This window comes from Mobula hypostoma, chromosome 13 (assembly GCF_963921235.1).
Source record: "Mobula hypostoma chromosome 13, sMobHyp1.1, whole genome shotgun sequence".
Classification (NCBI taxonomy): domain Eukaryota; kingdom Metazoa; phylum Chordata; class Chondrichthyes; order Myliobatiformes; family Myliobatidae; genus Mobula; species Mobula hypostoma.
The window spans coordinates 78,769,056-78,785,760 of NC_086109.1; the positions used below are offsets into that span (position 1 = coordinate 78,769,056).

The following is a 16,705-nucleotide window of genomic DNA, read 5'->3' on the forward strand; positions in this document are numbered from 1 at the left end:
TCATAGAAATGATTAATTGTTTTCTGGTATTAACATATGTGGCAAACCGCTGTATTCTATGATTTCAGCTTTATCAATTGAAATTGGACTGAAAGTACCATTCAGTTTAAAGACTTTTTTTTCCCCCGTATACAACCAAATCAAAGAAAATCTGGGGCTTCCATTCATCGAGATCTTCTTGAATTGACAAATACTTCAAAATGCTTTGTTCTTTGCACTGAAATAGCATAAATTAATGAAGTTAGCAAAAGAATCAACGGATAATTCCAAATCTCCATTCTTTAAATCTGAAGGACGGGTAAAGGCTGTTTTAATTAGGGAAGGAATCCTTGAAAATGTACATGACTATGTGCCTCAAAACCCTGAAGTAACATTATATCAAGGATCAACATTATTTGCCATACACATTTTACAGGTATTAGGAACTTGCTGTGGTGTATTGGTCAGAGTAAGACATGCAACGAAAACAAATTTCAACAATTTTGAAGACTAAAAACTTATTTAAAAAATAAAATTAGAGGTTAAAGAGAGATTATAGATGCAGAAACAGTATATAATAGACCATAAATGCCAGGGAACAAGGTGAAAATGAGGAAGCCTCTGCTATTGTAGGGAGTCAAACATATAGAAAAGGAGAGAGCTAAGAACACTCAGTAGGTCAGGCAACATCTGTGAAGAAAGAAAGAATTTGGTTCAGCTCTTTGAATTTCTGTCAGAAGTGTTTCCATCTGAAGCATTCCCCAAGCTTTTGATATTTCTGATATCTAAAGTATTTTGGCTTTGGTCTCACATCTCAAAAGAATTTTCCCATTTAAACTTCAAACTTCAAAGTAAATTTATTTTCAAACTACATATATGTCATCATATACTACCCTGAGATTGATTTTCTTGCAGGCATTCACAGTAACTACAAAACAAAATAGAATCAATGACAAACCATGCACAACGAAGACAAATAATCAACCAATGTGCAAAAGACAACAAACTACAAATAGAAGAAGTGAGTGAGTAAATAAATAAATAAATAGATAAATAACGTTGAGAACGTGAGTCGTAGAATCTTTGAAAGTGAATCCATAGGTTTTGAACCCAGTTCATTGTTGAGTGAGTGAAGTCATCCCCTCTAGTTCAAGTGCCTGATGGTTGAGGGGTAATAATTGTTCCTGAACCTGATGGTGTAGGACCTGAGGCTCCTAAACTTCCTTCCTGATGGCAGCAGAGCATTGTTTGGATGGTGGAGATCCTTGATGATGGATGCTGGTTTCCTGCAGCAATGCTCCTTGTAGATGTAAGAGAGCTTTACCTGTGAAGGACTGGGCTGTAAGCACTACTTTTTGTATATCTTTTCATTCAACAACCCTGGTGTTTCCATACCACGTTGTGATGCAACTAGTCAGTATACTCTCTACCGTGTCTCTACTGAAGTTGGTCAAAGTTTTAGACAACATGCCGAATCTTTTCAAACCTCTAAGGAAGTAGAGGCACTGCAATGCCTTCTTTGTAATGGCAGTTACATGCTGGACTCAGGTCAGATCCTCTGAAATGATAATGCTGAGGAATTTAAGGTTAGTGACCCTCTCCATCTCTGCTACCCTGATGAGGACAGGCCCATGAACCTCCAGTTCCCTCCTCCTGTATTTAATAATCAGGTCTGGTTTTGCTGACATTGAGTGAGAAGTTGTTGTTTAACAAAAATAAGGAAAAATGTGGAAATTAATTCCTTTTGAAAGAAACTCCGTGGTTAAGAAATATATCCAGTATTTATAAATCAAAGTCAAAGCAAATTTATTATCAAAGTACATACATATTACTATATACAAACCTCGAATTCATTTTCTTGTAGGTATTTACAGCAAAATACAGGAAAACAACACATTTAATGAAAAACTATACATAAAGACTGACAAACAACCAATGTCCAAAAGAAGGCAAATTGTGCAAATAATAATAAAAGAATAAATAATACTGAGAACATGAGTTATAAAGTCCTTGAAAGGGGGTCTGTAGGTTGTGGAATCAGTTCAGCATTGAGTTGAGTGAAGTTACCCACATCAGTTCAGCAGTCTGAGGTTGCAGGGTAATAATTGTTCCTGAACTTGGTGGTGTGGGACCAAAGTCTCCTGTATCTCCTAGTAGTAGCAAGAAGAGATCAGGTTATCCTGATGGATCAATAAGGGACCAACAATAATATTACTGTTTTCCTTATAGTTCACAAAATCAAACCATTTTGTAATTCCTTGGTTCCAATCTTCTCGTGCATCCAGGATTTGTGACTGGAAGAAGAAAAAGTCAGAGTATTGGATTCATTGTCATACAAGATGAACTTGGAGTCTGAAGAAACTGCAGAATTTCCTTTAAGGAACCATGGTTTCTGACAGTGGATCAACAGGAGACGAAAAGGCAGAGTAATGGAAATTCAGTGTTCTACAAGACAAACTTTTGGAGTCTGTAGAAACTGCAGTATTTCCTTTAAGGGATGATTGCACAGAAATAAGCATTACTTTCTATTTTTGAATTTTAATAGATATTAAGAAATAATCATTTTGTTTACTTTTGTATTGAATTGTTTGAGAGACTTTTACTGTAAATTCTCTATTTAGTTAACATTTTGTTCCTTGATTTAAAAAAAAATGACATTTTAAAATGAGGCAATTCTACGTCGCTTGCTTTTTAAAGGAAAGTCACCTCCTTAAAATAAAAGTAACCTAGAAGATTGCCAAAGACAGTGCAGAGCACAACAGCCAAAGAGTGCAGGGAAACTCAACAAACACATGGATGATGAGAGCAAGAAAATTGTGTGCAGGGGAGCTGATTCATGAAATTTTGAATTTGTTTTATTTTAGTGAAAGGCGAGGAAACCAGCAAAACTGTGACTGTCAGTAACTATTTCCAGTGGAAGGGAAAATGCAACGTTTATAGCGTATGAGATTTGTAAAGATCTGCCCTGTTGATAATAAATGAAGTAACATTCCAGCAGGTCTTTCATCAAGTGCTAAGATTTCAGCACAGCCTCTCCCCACTAGTTTGTCCACCTTTCCAGAAGCAAGCCTATTGTAAAACTGCTTCGTGAGTGCTTGCCATCCTCTGGGATTAGCCATTAGCCTGCAGGTGAATCATAATGAGGAGCCATCCCTTTGATACTGAAATGCCTAGAAAGAGTAAATAAAAGGGTTGCTAGACCGTGCCAATTGAAACGGAAGATTAGATTAGATTAGATTAATTTATTGTCATATACACCAGGGTGCATTGAAAATCCTTTTTATTATGGAGTTTACAGAATAAACACCATACATGCTAGTAATACGTTTGTAAATAAATACTTGCAATAGGTACAACAATGAGTGGAAAAGACTAGAATAGTGCAGAGATTGTAGGGCACTTGGAGAGTAAATTGAGAACTTGGAGACCCAAAAATAAAAAAGAATTCTGAAGCAATGGGAATATTGTAAATGGAGCAGAGGTGTAAATGACCAGACGAAGCAAAAGAAGCCGAGAGCCAAAAAGGAGAAGAAAGCTTATTTACAGAGTGAATAATATTGAAAATGTATTCCTTAATATGATAAGGTATAAATAGATCAAATACAAAGAAAATACTGCAGAACCATGGAATGAGACCAGTACTGGTTACAGGAAGAATGGACATGAGCTTAATTAGTCAAATGTATTGATCCATGAATCGGTAAGCAAAACGATGAGAAAAAAGGCGGTACAATTGAAAGTGCCATTGAAATATCCTGAGGGAAAAATAAATAAATCAGACAAGTTGGGAAAAACTGAGACAAATTACAGTTTAAATAAATTATTAAACAATGAATGGATATAACACAGGCACTTTTCATTTGGTACAAGCAATTATAAGTTCCGAAGTAATAGATTTTCAATTAAGTTATCACAATTAGTCTTTGCTCTTGAACAACTGCTGTCCTTTATGTGGGTTATGATTACTGCTGCCTAATTTGTAATTATTCTGGTTTTCTATTCATGTGTAGTGTTTAATATATTTTATTAGCAAGGTTATTAGGAGTTAATTTATTAACAAAAAATGGCATGGATAAATGAATAGGTGAATTAGTACTTTATACGGTAATCTATGTGAATACACCAAAAACGGAGTCTGATGTGACCAATCACTGCTGTTCCTGATCCAAAGTAACATTTAACTGCTATAGCACTTTGCAAAAACCTTAGGCACATATATATAGCTAGGGAGCCCAAGACTTTTGCACATACTGTATTTGTCAACTTTGAGCAGAGAGGGGGTTTGTAAATCTGTTGGGAGCAAAAGGATGCAGGGAATGGCGTGGGTAGAGTTCCACAGGAAGGTTTTGGGACAGGTGACAACAAACGAGTGGCAGGGCTGCAGACACACCCAGCCCTGAGACACCAGGCAAGGTCATTTGAATCCAAATGATTGGTTTATTGATCATTACATAATGTCTCCCTGGTGCTTCCCACTCTCTCCTCTTTACCTTCCTCTTTTCCCTACCATGGTTCCCCTCTCCCTGCACCCTTCCCACTCTTAGTCCATAATAGAGACCCATATCAGAATCAGGTATATCATCACTCACATGTCATGAATTTTTTTTTGCAGCAGCAATACGATGCAATGCATAAAATTACTACAGTACTGTGCACCCTAGCTATTTGCAATATATGTACCTAAGACTTTTGCACAGTACTCTACATCAGGCAATCTATGGCCTAATATCTAGTTTTAGATGCTGATGGCATAATAGAGCAGTGGTTAATGTGACACTTTACAGCACCATCGATCATCAGTCAAGGTTCGATTCTCACTGCTGTCTTCAAGGAGTTTGTATATTCTCTCTGTGATTTCATGGGTTTCCTCTGGCTGCTCTGGTTGTCTTCTAAATTCCAGACACTAATGGGTAGAGTTAGTGAGTTGTGGGCATGTTATATTGGCACCGGAAACATGGTGGCATTTGTGAGCTGCCCCAAACACAATCCTCGGCTGTGTTAGTCATTAACACAGATGAATAATTTCACTGTTTGTTTATAAGTACATGCAACAATGAAAGCTGATCTAATTTAAAACTGGACATGGAATGAAATACCCTAAGCTATGCCCCGATCATGCCATAATACTAGCTAGATGAAAGCACATAGTAGCTCCTACTGTGCCCTAAAAATCTCGGCAATAAAGCCACTTGGTAATCACGACAGTTATTGGACTTCATTAATTTCCATCACATTTCTGACTAAAGGGTAAGACAAACCATTTGACATGCTTTTTCTGAGATGAAAATAAGGAGGGAAAAGGTCACATTATTCCAATGATACAATTTAAGCCAGTTAATTGTGAGCTTGTTTACAGCAGCCAACACTGGTCCAACTCCAACTGTAATGCTCCATTCCATATTTATATAAACACTCAACTGAAATCAATTCGCTACATAATCATTCTCATTCAACTGAATTTCAACTGTGTAAAGGAGTAGGTCATTTTGTCCCTCGGGCGTGTTCTGCCACTCACTGAAGTCATGCTTAATCTATATCCAAGTTCCATGTATCCCCACATTTCTGCATTAGATCTGTAACGTAAGCTTCAGCTTATATAAATTCATTGAGTGCTGGCCTCAATTCATTTTTCCCCTGTATCTTTTCCAACTACCTACGACAGCCAATGACAGACCCAATATTGTATTCCTGATAAGTCACACAGGGTTAAAGTTGTGTTCCAAGATGAACTACGCATTCCTCATATTTGATTTACCTATGAACACGCTGTCTAGGCTCATACAGAAGGGTAACACTTAGGCCAAGTAACAGAGTTCCTGCCATCCAGTGTGGAGTATATGGCCCAGCGAGCAATGAGAATTTTTCAGGGAAGAAGAGAACTTGAGAGAATATGAACTAAAATGGAGAAGAAGACAGTCAAAGCACAGAATCTCACATCAAGTTTTTAGCTAAGGACTTGGACTATTTATTGTCCTCAAATGAAGAACAAATATCTCACAAATGCATCATAAATTGAGAAAGCACAGGAAAGATAGGGAAGGAAAGTTTGTTTAAAAAGAAGAAAACATGAGTCATTGGTTTTGGGATTTCTCCATCTGCTCTGACATGAACCACAAGTGAGAAAGACCAAGCCTGAAAGTGAGTAATGTCTCCTTACAAGTCTATAATCCAACATAAAACAAAGAGAGTAAGCATGGTTGAAATAATCTATTTAACCATGACAGAAGCACCAAAACATGTTTAATGTTGTTAATTTCTGCAGAGTGAAATCATATTTGATATTATGTACTTGCTTTCTGGGACAAGACTACATTACTCGCTCGCGTTTGTTCAGAAAGAATAGGCTCTGCCAGCAAGTTTGTGCTCTGCTTGCATTGTAAGCTACAATGCAAACTATCTCATCTGTGGCAATTGTACTTGTCACCATCAATCTTATTAGCCAGGATAACTAGCAACATTAAGCTAAGCTTGACAAAGCATCTATAGAAAACCTAAGCTGTAATTCTAAATTCATCAGACTGTCTTAATTTTTCCCAGTAAATATTCTTGCTTGACTAAATTCTAGACTTCATTACATATTTAATTTCTAAGACCAGGAAATCATATTAGAACAGTAATCAGTGCCAAATGTCCCATTTACACTGGAGTGGATACTCATTTCATTTAATAACCCATTTATAGAAGCAGATGTGGCAAATCAGCAATTTGTGAATTACCTCTAAACATAAGAAACCCATCTCAGATGAACTCTTCAAATCTTAACCAGGTGCATCGATTTCTTTGTTACCACTCTACCCTGACTGAGAACTAATGTGTACAATATATAGACTTATAATGGTGGTTTATAATAGATGTTTGCTGAGCTGTAATTCATTGTATTCACTTTGATTTAGTCTCATTTGAGTTTTGGTTGGGAAAGTAAAATTGTTTTAAACAGTCACGATGAGTTAATATGCTGAAATGTCCCATTATAAAGTAATTTCATCTTGACATGACATAACTAATTTTGTAAATCTGATAGATCATATTCAGGTTCAATATGCCCAATTTCTAACAGGCAATTTTCTGTGAACGTATCAATATACAACATGATGAATACAAGTGACAACATGATGTTTCAATGTAAGGTTGATGGTGTTGTGGATAGTGTAGGAGGTTGTTGTAAGTTACAGTGGGACATGGATAGTATGCAGATCTGAACTGACAAGTGACAGGTGGAGTTCAATACGGAAAATTGTGATGAGAAGCACTTTGGAAAGTTGAACTTGAAGGCAGAATACGAGGTTAATGGGAGAATTCTTATCAGTGTAGAGGATCAGAGGGATCTATCAAAAGACCTATGGATGTGGTTAAGAAGGTGAATGGTGTGTTGATAATCACTAGTTGGGGGATTGAGTTCAATAGCCATGAGGTAATGTTACAGCTTTATAAAACTGGTTCAGCCACACCTGGAATATTGTATTCAGTTCTGGTCACCTCACTATCGGAAGGATGTGGAAGCTTTAGAGAGGGTACAGAGAAGATCTACCAGCATGCTGCCTGGATTGGAGTGCATGTCTTATGAGGATAGGTTGGATGAGCTAGGGCTTTTCTCTTTGGAGTGAAGGAGGATGAGAGGTGACTTGACAGAGGTGTACAAGATGAAAAGAGACATCAATGGACCTTTTCTCTGGATTGAAATGGCTAATACAAGGGGGTATAGCTTTAAGGTATTTGGAGGAAAGTATGGGGGGGATGTTAGATGTAGGTCTTTTTACACAGTGGTAGGTGCTTGGGACATACTGTCGGGGTGGTGGTAGATGCTGAATGTTAAGGATCTATAAGAGTCTCTTAGTTAGGCACATGAATGGTGGAAAAATGGAGGGCTATGTCGGGGGGGAAGGGTTAGATTGATCTTAAAATAGGTTAAAGGGTCAGCACAGCATCGTGGGCCAAAGGGCCTGTACTGTGCTGCACTTGTCGATGTTCTATGTAAGATTGTTATTTTTGTCCCTTCCTTAATAATCCATAGAGAGCTATAAACTGGGGATCTTTGGTGGGAATGGGTAATTAATGAGACAAGGCACTAACTTTCAAATCAGTATCCCAGCTGGAACACTTGAAGTGCCAGAATCAGAGGAAGTCAAGATCTTAAGTAATAGACTCAGATTCCTGAGGCTTACAATCAAAAGCACAGTATATTCCACTGTTGTAAAATATATTATAATTTTTTTCTGGTAATTACTCCTGCATTCATGATGCTCATAAATTAATTGTGGCATTTAAGCAACTCATTATAATATCTATGCAAGATTCTATTGTGTGAAGAAGTAACAAAATTAAGAAGGTTACCTTGAACCTTACTAAATATTGCTTGAACCATAACCGGGACATAATGTTCCGTTCTGACCACCACACTCTAGATGTGAAGAACCTAGAGAGAGAGGATTTCTAGAATGATAACAGGGCCAAAAACTTTCCCTATAGGATTAGGCTGGAGATGCTGTGGTGGTTCTCCTTGATGCTATTAAGGTCGATAAGTCATTTCTGTCAGGTATGCAAGTTCATGATTAGTTAAAAAAAGGGTGTGACAGGGCACTGCTTCCAAGACAAGATGGTTCAATGCTAATGTTTCTCATTATTTTATTCCTTGAAATTTTCTCAACTACCAACTCTAACCTGACTGGCCTGCGGTTACTAGATTTATTCCAGTGCCCTTTCTTTTTCAGAAAGGTGTAACATTTGCTCTTTTCCAGTCCCTAGGCTCCACCCCAGATCTGTGGATGTTTAAAAAATTACGGCCTCCCTTAACTTTCTTCAGCAAGCAGAAGTAGACCCCATCTATTCACTCAATGCACAGTCACTCTTCAAATAACTTTTCTGTAACAAATTTTTGACCCATTCGGAAACTGAGCTGCATCTTCCCTTACCAAGACTCCACCTGTACCTTCTTTGATGCAGACTTATGCCGCATGCCCCCAGAAATCGATTTACTTTTCAGCATCTGACCAGTTCCACCCTTCCTCTAAGCACTCCCGTTTACATGCTGGCATTATATTTTTGGAAACGAGAAAATCTGCAGACGCTGGAAATCTGAACGCAGACGAAATCCTGGAGGAACTCAGCAGGCCAGGCAGCATCTAGGGAAAGAGTACAGTCGATGTTTTAGGCTGAAACCATTCGGCAGGATTATATTTTTGGATTTCTCTGTGTGTTTACTTTCTGAGTTTTACTATCATTTCTCTTTGTCTCTATTAATATCGTTTATGGGTCCCCTCTGATTTCTAGCCTGGTTCTCATTTTTTTTAATAAACTAGCATTTTGTCAAAGCTATTTGTTTCTATTTCCGTCCCTCTGGAGAACTCTGAATTTAATTATCCTATCATTCTCCCTTCATAGAAATGTCCCTAGACTGTAGTTGAAACATTTCCACCTCAAAAATTCCTCCATAACTCAATATGTCTGTTCACCTTTGATTCCAGTTTACCCAGGCCAGATCTGTTCTGATCCCATTTAAATAGTCCCTTGCCCAATTGACAATCTTCACACTGAAGTTCTTTCTTTGGCCATTCTAAATCTTATGTTATGATGTCCATTTCCTATATGTTCCTCCACTGATGTTTGCTCCATGTGGCCTGCTTACTTCACAGAACCACCACCTTCCAATTCTGATTAATATATATAGATATGTAGAAATTTCAACTAACAACAGCAATTCAGTTGACATGCATTGGCTGAATGGGAGCTGTAATTTTAGGGCTTTGTGAATCAGCTGCGTGTAAGTGTAAGCTACGTTTTCAATTATGACTTGGTCCTTCGGACCAGGACTAGATAGGCAATATGTTCAATTTTACCAGCACTGGTGCAGAAGCATTACATTGAGACACCTTACTGTGCCACAAGATCAGAATTCAGTCAACATGCCAACTCTAAGTAATGAATGGCTTCCGTTTTCACAGACATCCATAAATTAATTTTGTTTTTAAGTCAAAAAATACACAAGTCAGGCGAGACGGTAACCATACCTTCACAGTATTGTAATGAATGACATCATAAGCTGATAAAAACAATTACTAAAAGTGTAGAGAGAGGAAACTCGTCCTACTATTCATTGGAATGTACATCAGACTTTTGAATTTAATGAAATTATGACATGACATTCATATGTGAGTGTGAGGGTGGAGCAGGAACACCTTGTATTCTGTCTGGGTAGCATCCAACCTGATGGGATGAATATCTATGTCTCCTATCAGTAAAAAAAAATCCCTCTCCCCTCCCCTCTCCTCTCCTATTCTTCACTTTAGACTCTTACAGTACCCCTTCTCACCTGCCTATCACCTCTCCCTGATGCCTCCCCATCCCTTTCTCCTACGGTCCACTCTTGTTTCCCATCAGATTCCTTCCTCTCCAACCATTGATCTTTCCTACCCACCTGGCTTCACCTGTCCACCTTCTGGCTATCCTCCTTCCCCTCCTCCACCTTTTTTGGCATCCTTCCAGTCCTGAAGAAGGGTCTCGGCCCAAAACATCGACTGTTTATAAATTTCCATAGATGCTGCCTGGCCTGCAGAGTCCCTTCAGCGTTTTGTGTGTGTGTGTGTGTTGCTTTGTACTTCCAGCATCTGCAGAATTTCTTGTGTATAAGAGTGTCCATAAATTGCATGTTTATAACCCAAGGTTACATGTCTTCAGAGCTTTGTAGAGATTATACAGCTAGGAGTGTAGAGACACTCTACAGAATGATTTTTTGATATAACAAAAGGTTGTCAATGGCAACAAACAGTGTAGATTCATGAGGGAACCCTAAATAGCTTGGGGTCCTCTTTTGTTGGAGACACCAACTTTCCTAGATTGAATGAGGTGATGAAAAGTTTTCCTGCAATACACCATTCCTGTGCACTCTGGCCAATTTCTTTGAAGTGTGACTGACAGTGGAAGGTCCTGCCATAACCATCTGGTTTGATAAGCAATATTTCTAAGACCCAACTCCTTGCAGCTTAGGAGGGCCAGACATTCTTGTTCATGTTGGCTCAGTTCATTGCCCAGTACTCCTTCTGCAAACCCCGTTGTCGAGGGTGTAGCTATATTTGTCCTGTCCTTTGAGTGGGCGTATTTACTGTACTGTCTTGATGCTGTGCTCCTGCAGGTGATTCTGTTACGCTGCCAAGAGAAAGAAATGTCAGCCTGCTGCTTGCTAGGCGCAGATTTAACAGATCTCATGTGGGATGCTTCATTGCTCAGATGCATAGTGAACTAGATAAAGAATGATATAACTCTTCGGTTTGAAAGAGGCCTCTGATTTCACCTTCATCACAATTGCTGTGTACACAGAGCCAAACATTTCCCGTGAGGCTTCTGTAAAAGTTGTCGCCACCCTTGTCCCAGAAAAGCCTTTTAAAAGGGCTTGACAGCAGTGATTCAGGTAAATTGTATACTGAATGTTAGAAATGTTGCATTTTTGAAGAGATGCCAAGCTGCTACATGGCCATGCATTGAATGTATTGTGACAATCAATGCATGCTAGGTAGGAAGCAACGGACTGACAAATCTGATAGGGTGGGAACGCGATTTCTCAATCTACCTAGTATTGAAAACTATTGATAAGTGCCCTTTATTAGATATTTAATGGCTGCTATCTTTTTCCTTATCTGTTTACTTATAAGTCACTTATTTTTCTTAGGCCATCTCCGCACCTCCCATGATGTAGTTGGTGTACTGTGTGAGCCTGTGTTCTGAAATGCTGGACAGGGAAGAGTAGGGAGGAAGCAGGACTATATTTTGGGATGGAATTACAAGCGTACCTGGTATATTAAAGATGCATCCATTCTGATTTTGTGCACATAGTTGCATATGTTCCTTCGTCATTGTGTGTGTCAAGTTCAGGTTTGTTGTCATTCAATACTGCCAAACAAAGCAACATTTCTCCGCACCAAGGTGCTCAACATAGTACAGAACTCACAGTCACCTATGTATATAGATAGGATGCAAAAGATTTTTGCACAGCACTGTAGTAATTTTATGTATTGCACTGTACTGCTGCTGCAAAAAGAAACAAATTTCATGACATGTGAGTGATGATAAACCTGATTCTGCTACGGGTCTCTATTGTGGACTGAGAGTGGGAAGGGGGTGAGGAGAGGGAATCATGGCTGGGAAAAGGGGAAGGGGGAGGAGAGGGTGTGGGAAGCACCAGAAAGACGTTCTTAATGATCAATAAACTAATTGTTCGGAATCAAATGACCTTGCCTGGGTGTTTCAGCGCTGGGTGCGTCTGCAGCCATGCCACCCCCCGCCCCCAACCCCTGGCACTCCCTCCCTATCACCTGTCACACACCCTTCCCGTGGCGCTCCACCCTCACACCCTTGTTCATGCCAGATTTACAAACTCGCTCCCTGCTTCACATTGACAAATACAGTACTGTGCAAAAGTCTTAGGCACCCTAGATAGCTATATATGCCTGAGACTTTAACACAGTTCTGTACATATAACTCACACACAACACATGAGGTAGTATTACCACAAATAAATTAGCAAGTCATAAAATTTATACCAGAAGATTGACATTTAATGTGAGGTGCATTTAAAACACAAGTTAAAAAGTAAACAGTATAATGCTACTGGTGCTTCATAATTGATGAGACCTAGGTGGTGGCAGGGAGTTCAGTTGGCTCACGCTCTGGGGAAAGAAGCTGTTTTAATAGTCCTTGTCCTAGTGCTATGGTACTTCCTGCCTGATGGTAGAGGGTCAAAGAGATTGGAGAACGGATGGGGGGGAGTGGGCGTGGTTGATCAACAATCTACTCATCTATATTCTCAGAAGTGTCTGTCATTCAATTTGTTATTCCCACTTTGTGCAAGTCCATCATGGCCACTAGCCTCCCCACTATTGAGTACGTCTTCAAAAGGCAATGTCTTGAAAAGGTGGCATCTATCATTAAGTACCCTCACCACCGAGGACACGCCCTCTTACCATTACTACCATCAGAGAGGAAGTGCAGGAGCCTGAAGACACACTCTAAACAAAACAACAAATTTCACAACATATTTCAGTGATAATAAATCTGATTCTGTATTCCTTCCTTCAGGACAGCAACGGATAAAGCGGCAGCATTGGAGAGTGCAAGAAGAAACAAAGATTAAGTGGAAAGTGACGCTGAGGTAAAGGATAGACACATAATGACGAAGGCAGTAGGCAATGCAATAAAATAAGCTGAAGAGCAGACTCAGAAGTGAAGTGTCCCATCTCGGAACTGAATGGTGGGGGGAGTCAGTGGTGGGGGGGGGAAGAGTGCCCTAAGAGGGAGAGAGAAAGTTGTCATGTAGAACTGTTGATAGAAGAGGCAATAAATGCCAATCTGTGTGCAGACAAACAGCTTAATAGGAAAATAGATATTCTGAAATGTAATCCTTGACTAATTCTCTATGTTAGGACGTAAACTACAGTTCTGAGCTGCTGCTTCTCATTGACACTGGTGCTTTGTTCTGGGGCAGCTCCCAGTGCCCCAAGTGGGAATTCCTGCAGTAAATTGGCAACTCCCATCTGCAACACAGAATCTGATTGTGGAACGAAGCACATCAGCAGTTAGGAGCTGCATTTGGACTTGGCTACGGGACTGTCATTTAATTTTACTGCTGTATTTTCAGAGATTAGCATCAGTGTTTGAAATGCACCATATTTATTGCAGAAACATTCAATTTTCCAGAAGTTTACATCGGGGAAGGGAGTATTTGTAATAAATGTGTAGTCTTTTAAATTTTGTTCCTGCAAGCTGTACTGTTTTTCAAATGATAATATAAAGGATTAAAAAGCTCTAAATATTAACACTTTAAAACCTTCTTCCTATTGCTCCAGAAAGTCAATACATTTTGTGTAAATTTTTATATAAACATTTGATGAAACCCTAACTGGTTCGGTAAAACACTATTGACACAAACAAACAAAACTGACCATTCATCATTCAAGACTCTGCCGTCTCCAGAGTTCTGGTGCCAGGCCAAATGCAGAGTCAGACTTAACTCTGACCCTTTACACATTAGTCTCTCAAAGTGGCAATGTAGCATGAAATTTGTTGCTTCAAGACAATCTAACAAAGGCTTTACTGCTGCAAGTCTAAAGTCTCACCCTTCACAAATATTTAAATTTTGCAATTTCAAAGACTTTTGGATAAGTTATTCTTTGTGCTTAAGAAGAACGCAAGAAGTTTTATTTTAAAATTTGTGAGTACTGAATATTTTATCCAGCCAGCTATTTCAAATAGCAATATGTAAGAGCGAGTCTTAAATGCGGCATATACATTTTGCTTAGCTGCATTGTCTTAGTTGGGCATGGGAAACTCACTTTGCATTGTTTTGCATGTAGGGTAGTATTAAAGAACTACTGAATATCCATGTGTTTTGTTTTCAACATCAATTTAAGTATATGAAGAGTGGGATTTTAACCAAGGCTTTCAGCTACGTTATGGCTTTGATTTGAAACAGAGTCCACCTTGTATGTTAACAGAAAGTAAGGGTTCCTTTCTGAAAATAACAGATCGCTTCTGGTACATCTATCCTTTCAGCCAAACTACTGCCAAGCTATTTTTAGCAGCTTAGAAAATTTATTGTTACAATCAATTTTTTTAGAGTGTGACTTTTTTTAAAAAAACAAAACATCCCAAATACTTTTTCCTTTGGTATTTTGGTGCTGATGTTGAGGAGACAGGATGAAAATGTGAAATTGTCATGGCATAGTTAACTGGTTTTAATCTGTGAAATGTTTGCTATATTTCAAAATTCAGGGATGAAAGTGGAGGAGGGCAAAAAGAGCAGAAAACAAAGTTTGTTCAATACTTTTAAGTGTCTCTTCCGAGCCTTTATTCTCAACTTTATACCTGAATGGTTAAATGTCAGATCTGCTCTCAATTATGGGGACCTTGTTGGAAAGTTAGACCTATGTGAGAAAGAAGGAATTCACCTCAAAAACCTCAGCATTATTTTATTATTGGTACTTTCCTACATGCTGATATTTCAAGTACCTGCTTGTTGGAAAACTATTAATAGGAGTAACCAAAATATGATTTATATTATCAATTAAACCTAAATGCCGGCCTATATAGACTGGAAGGACAGGGTGTCGAGAGTCAGGTGAGGTTGGATCCTTCTGGGCGCCAAGCCTTTTTGAAGAGGTCAAAAACGGCTCCTTCGGCAACAAAATCTAGGCAAGGAGCGATATGTCACAGTGGGGCCCAGGTCCTAATATGAGGTATGATCCACTGTTCGGAAAATTTAAACACTGGCCCGATAAACTGGGGGCTCCCTCTCCGTGATGGTGAGGCCGTGAGATGGCGCTAGCTGCTGTGCTTCGTGTCAGCGAACTCTGCGGCGATTTGTCCCACTAATATGATGAACTGAATTCTGAGGCCTACTCCAGGGATTTGCATCTAAGAACTCAACTTGGTTCAGAATGCTGTTGTTGTTGCTCGCTTCTATTGTTTTCTTTTCTCTCTCTTTTTCTGTGTACATTGGGGATTGGTCTTTTTTTTTAATTGAGTTCTTTCAGGTTTCATGCTTTGTGACTGCCTGTTAGCAACCAAATCTCAATGTTGTATAATTGATGCATTCTTTGATCATAAATGTACCTTGAATCTTGGACCTTTGAATTTGTCAAAGAACTGCTCAGAACCAATCAGGACCATTGGTTTAATTACTTAACCAGACAGATGTGTTGTTTAGCATTGCGCTGGTCTGAGTGTCTGACAAATAGTAATAGCTGCCGGGTCCACTCAGGTGCCGGATAGAAATAATTAATGTTCATCTTTTGTTAACGGCTCACAGTTGCCTATAATTGTGGTCTATGGTATTTGTAATCATTGCATGCCTTTGAGGTGATAATAATTCTGCCATCTGCATCACCAGGGGTTCCCTTAGCCCAGACTAGCGTTTCTGCTTTAGTCTGAAAGTAGACTAATTGCTTGCACCGGGTTACTGAGAAATTATGTTTTTACTATGGGGAGCAAAGTCTGCCCTTTTTGATAGTGTTTTCACTCTGTTATAAACTCAGCGTCTGGTGCAGATACCTCCTAGACCTCAGTGGTGTCTGCCACTCCTGTAATAGATGGCATTTTGGAAAAAAAACATTCAGTGAAAGGTCTGGTCCTCCAGAAATGGCCAATTAGCGAGAGTCCAGAGGTCTGTTCCATTAACAGTTACAGAAGTTTATTTTCAGTTTCATTGTGATTTGCTTACTGGAGCCAATCCAAGTGGGAGTTTGGCTCACTTAGTTGCATTTTCCTTTTTCAGTCACAATTTTGTGGGTTTAAGCCCCTCTTGAATAGTTGAGTGCACAAATTATGCTGACAGTCTATTGAACAATGGCGCAAGATTTTGGACGCAGTGTTTAAACCATCTATTCTGTTTGAGCTGTTTATAGGAAAGAGAGATCTTGCAGGCTCTGTCCAGTCCTTCTCAACCAATACAAAAAAAACACAGACTTGTTAGCCATTCATTTTGTAGGTTGACTGTGGGAACATGCTGTGTGCAGATTGTCTGTTATGTTTGCCCGCATTAATAATTTCAAAGTATTCCATTGAATGCACACCATTTGGAATGACGCGTGGAAATGCTGTACATATGTAACTTTTTGTTTATCGCTGTACTTAATTTGTTGGCACTTTCTGCAGAAATAGAATGGAGACATTTACATCAATCACAAAGCATGGCTTCTGTCACCCCATCTGCCTGAAGCACTTTCATTTCTTTCCTATCTAA

General features: G+C 39.0%; 1 protein-coding gene across 16 annotated transcripts in view; it reads left to right on the forward strand.

Annotated features, from left to right (window-relative positions):
- The window catches only part of sema6dl (sema domain, transmembrane domain (TM), and cytoplasmic domain, (semaphorin) 6D, like), a 357,548-nt gene that overhangs the window by 214,094 nt on the left and 126,749 nt on the right, over positions 1-16,705 (forward strand). For 8 of the 16 annotated variants that reach the window (XM_063066000.1, XM_063066002.1, XM_063065998.1 and 5 more), the window contains 2 exons: positions 895-1,004; positions 13,045-13,117. The exons of 1 other annotated variant lie outside the window; for it this stretch is intronic. In XM_063066000.1, the coding sequence (XP_062922070.1) occupies positions 929-1,004; positions 13,045-13,117 (149 nt within the window). In that variant the 5' untranslated portion in view covers positions 895-928. The remainder of the gene's footprint in view (positions 1-894; positions 1,005-13,044; positions 13,118-16,705) is intronic. 7 more of the 16 variants (XM_063066004.1, XM_063066003.1, XM_063066013.1 and 4 more) reach the window with 2 other exon arrangements.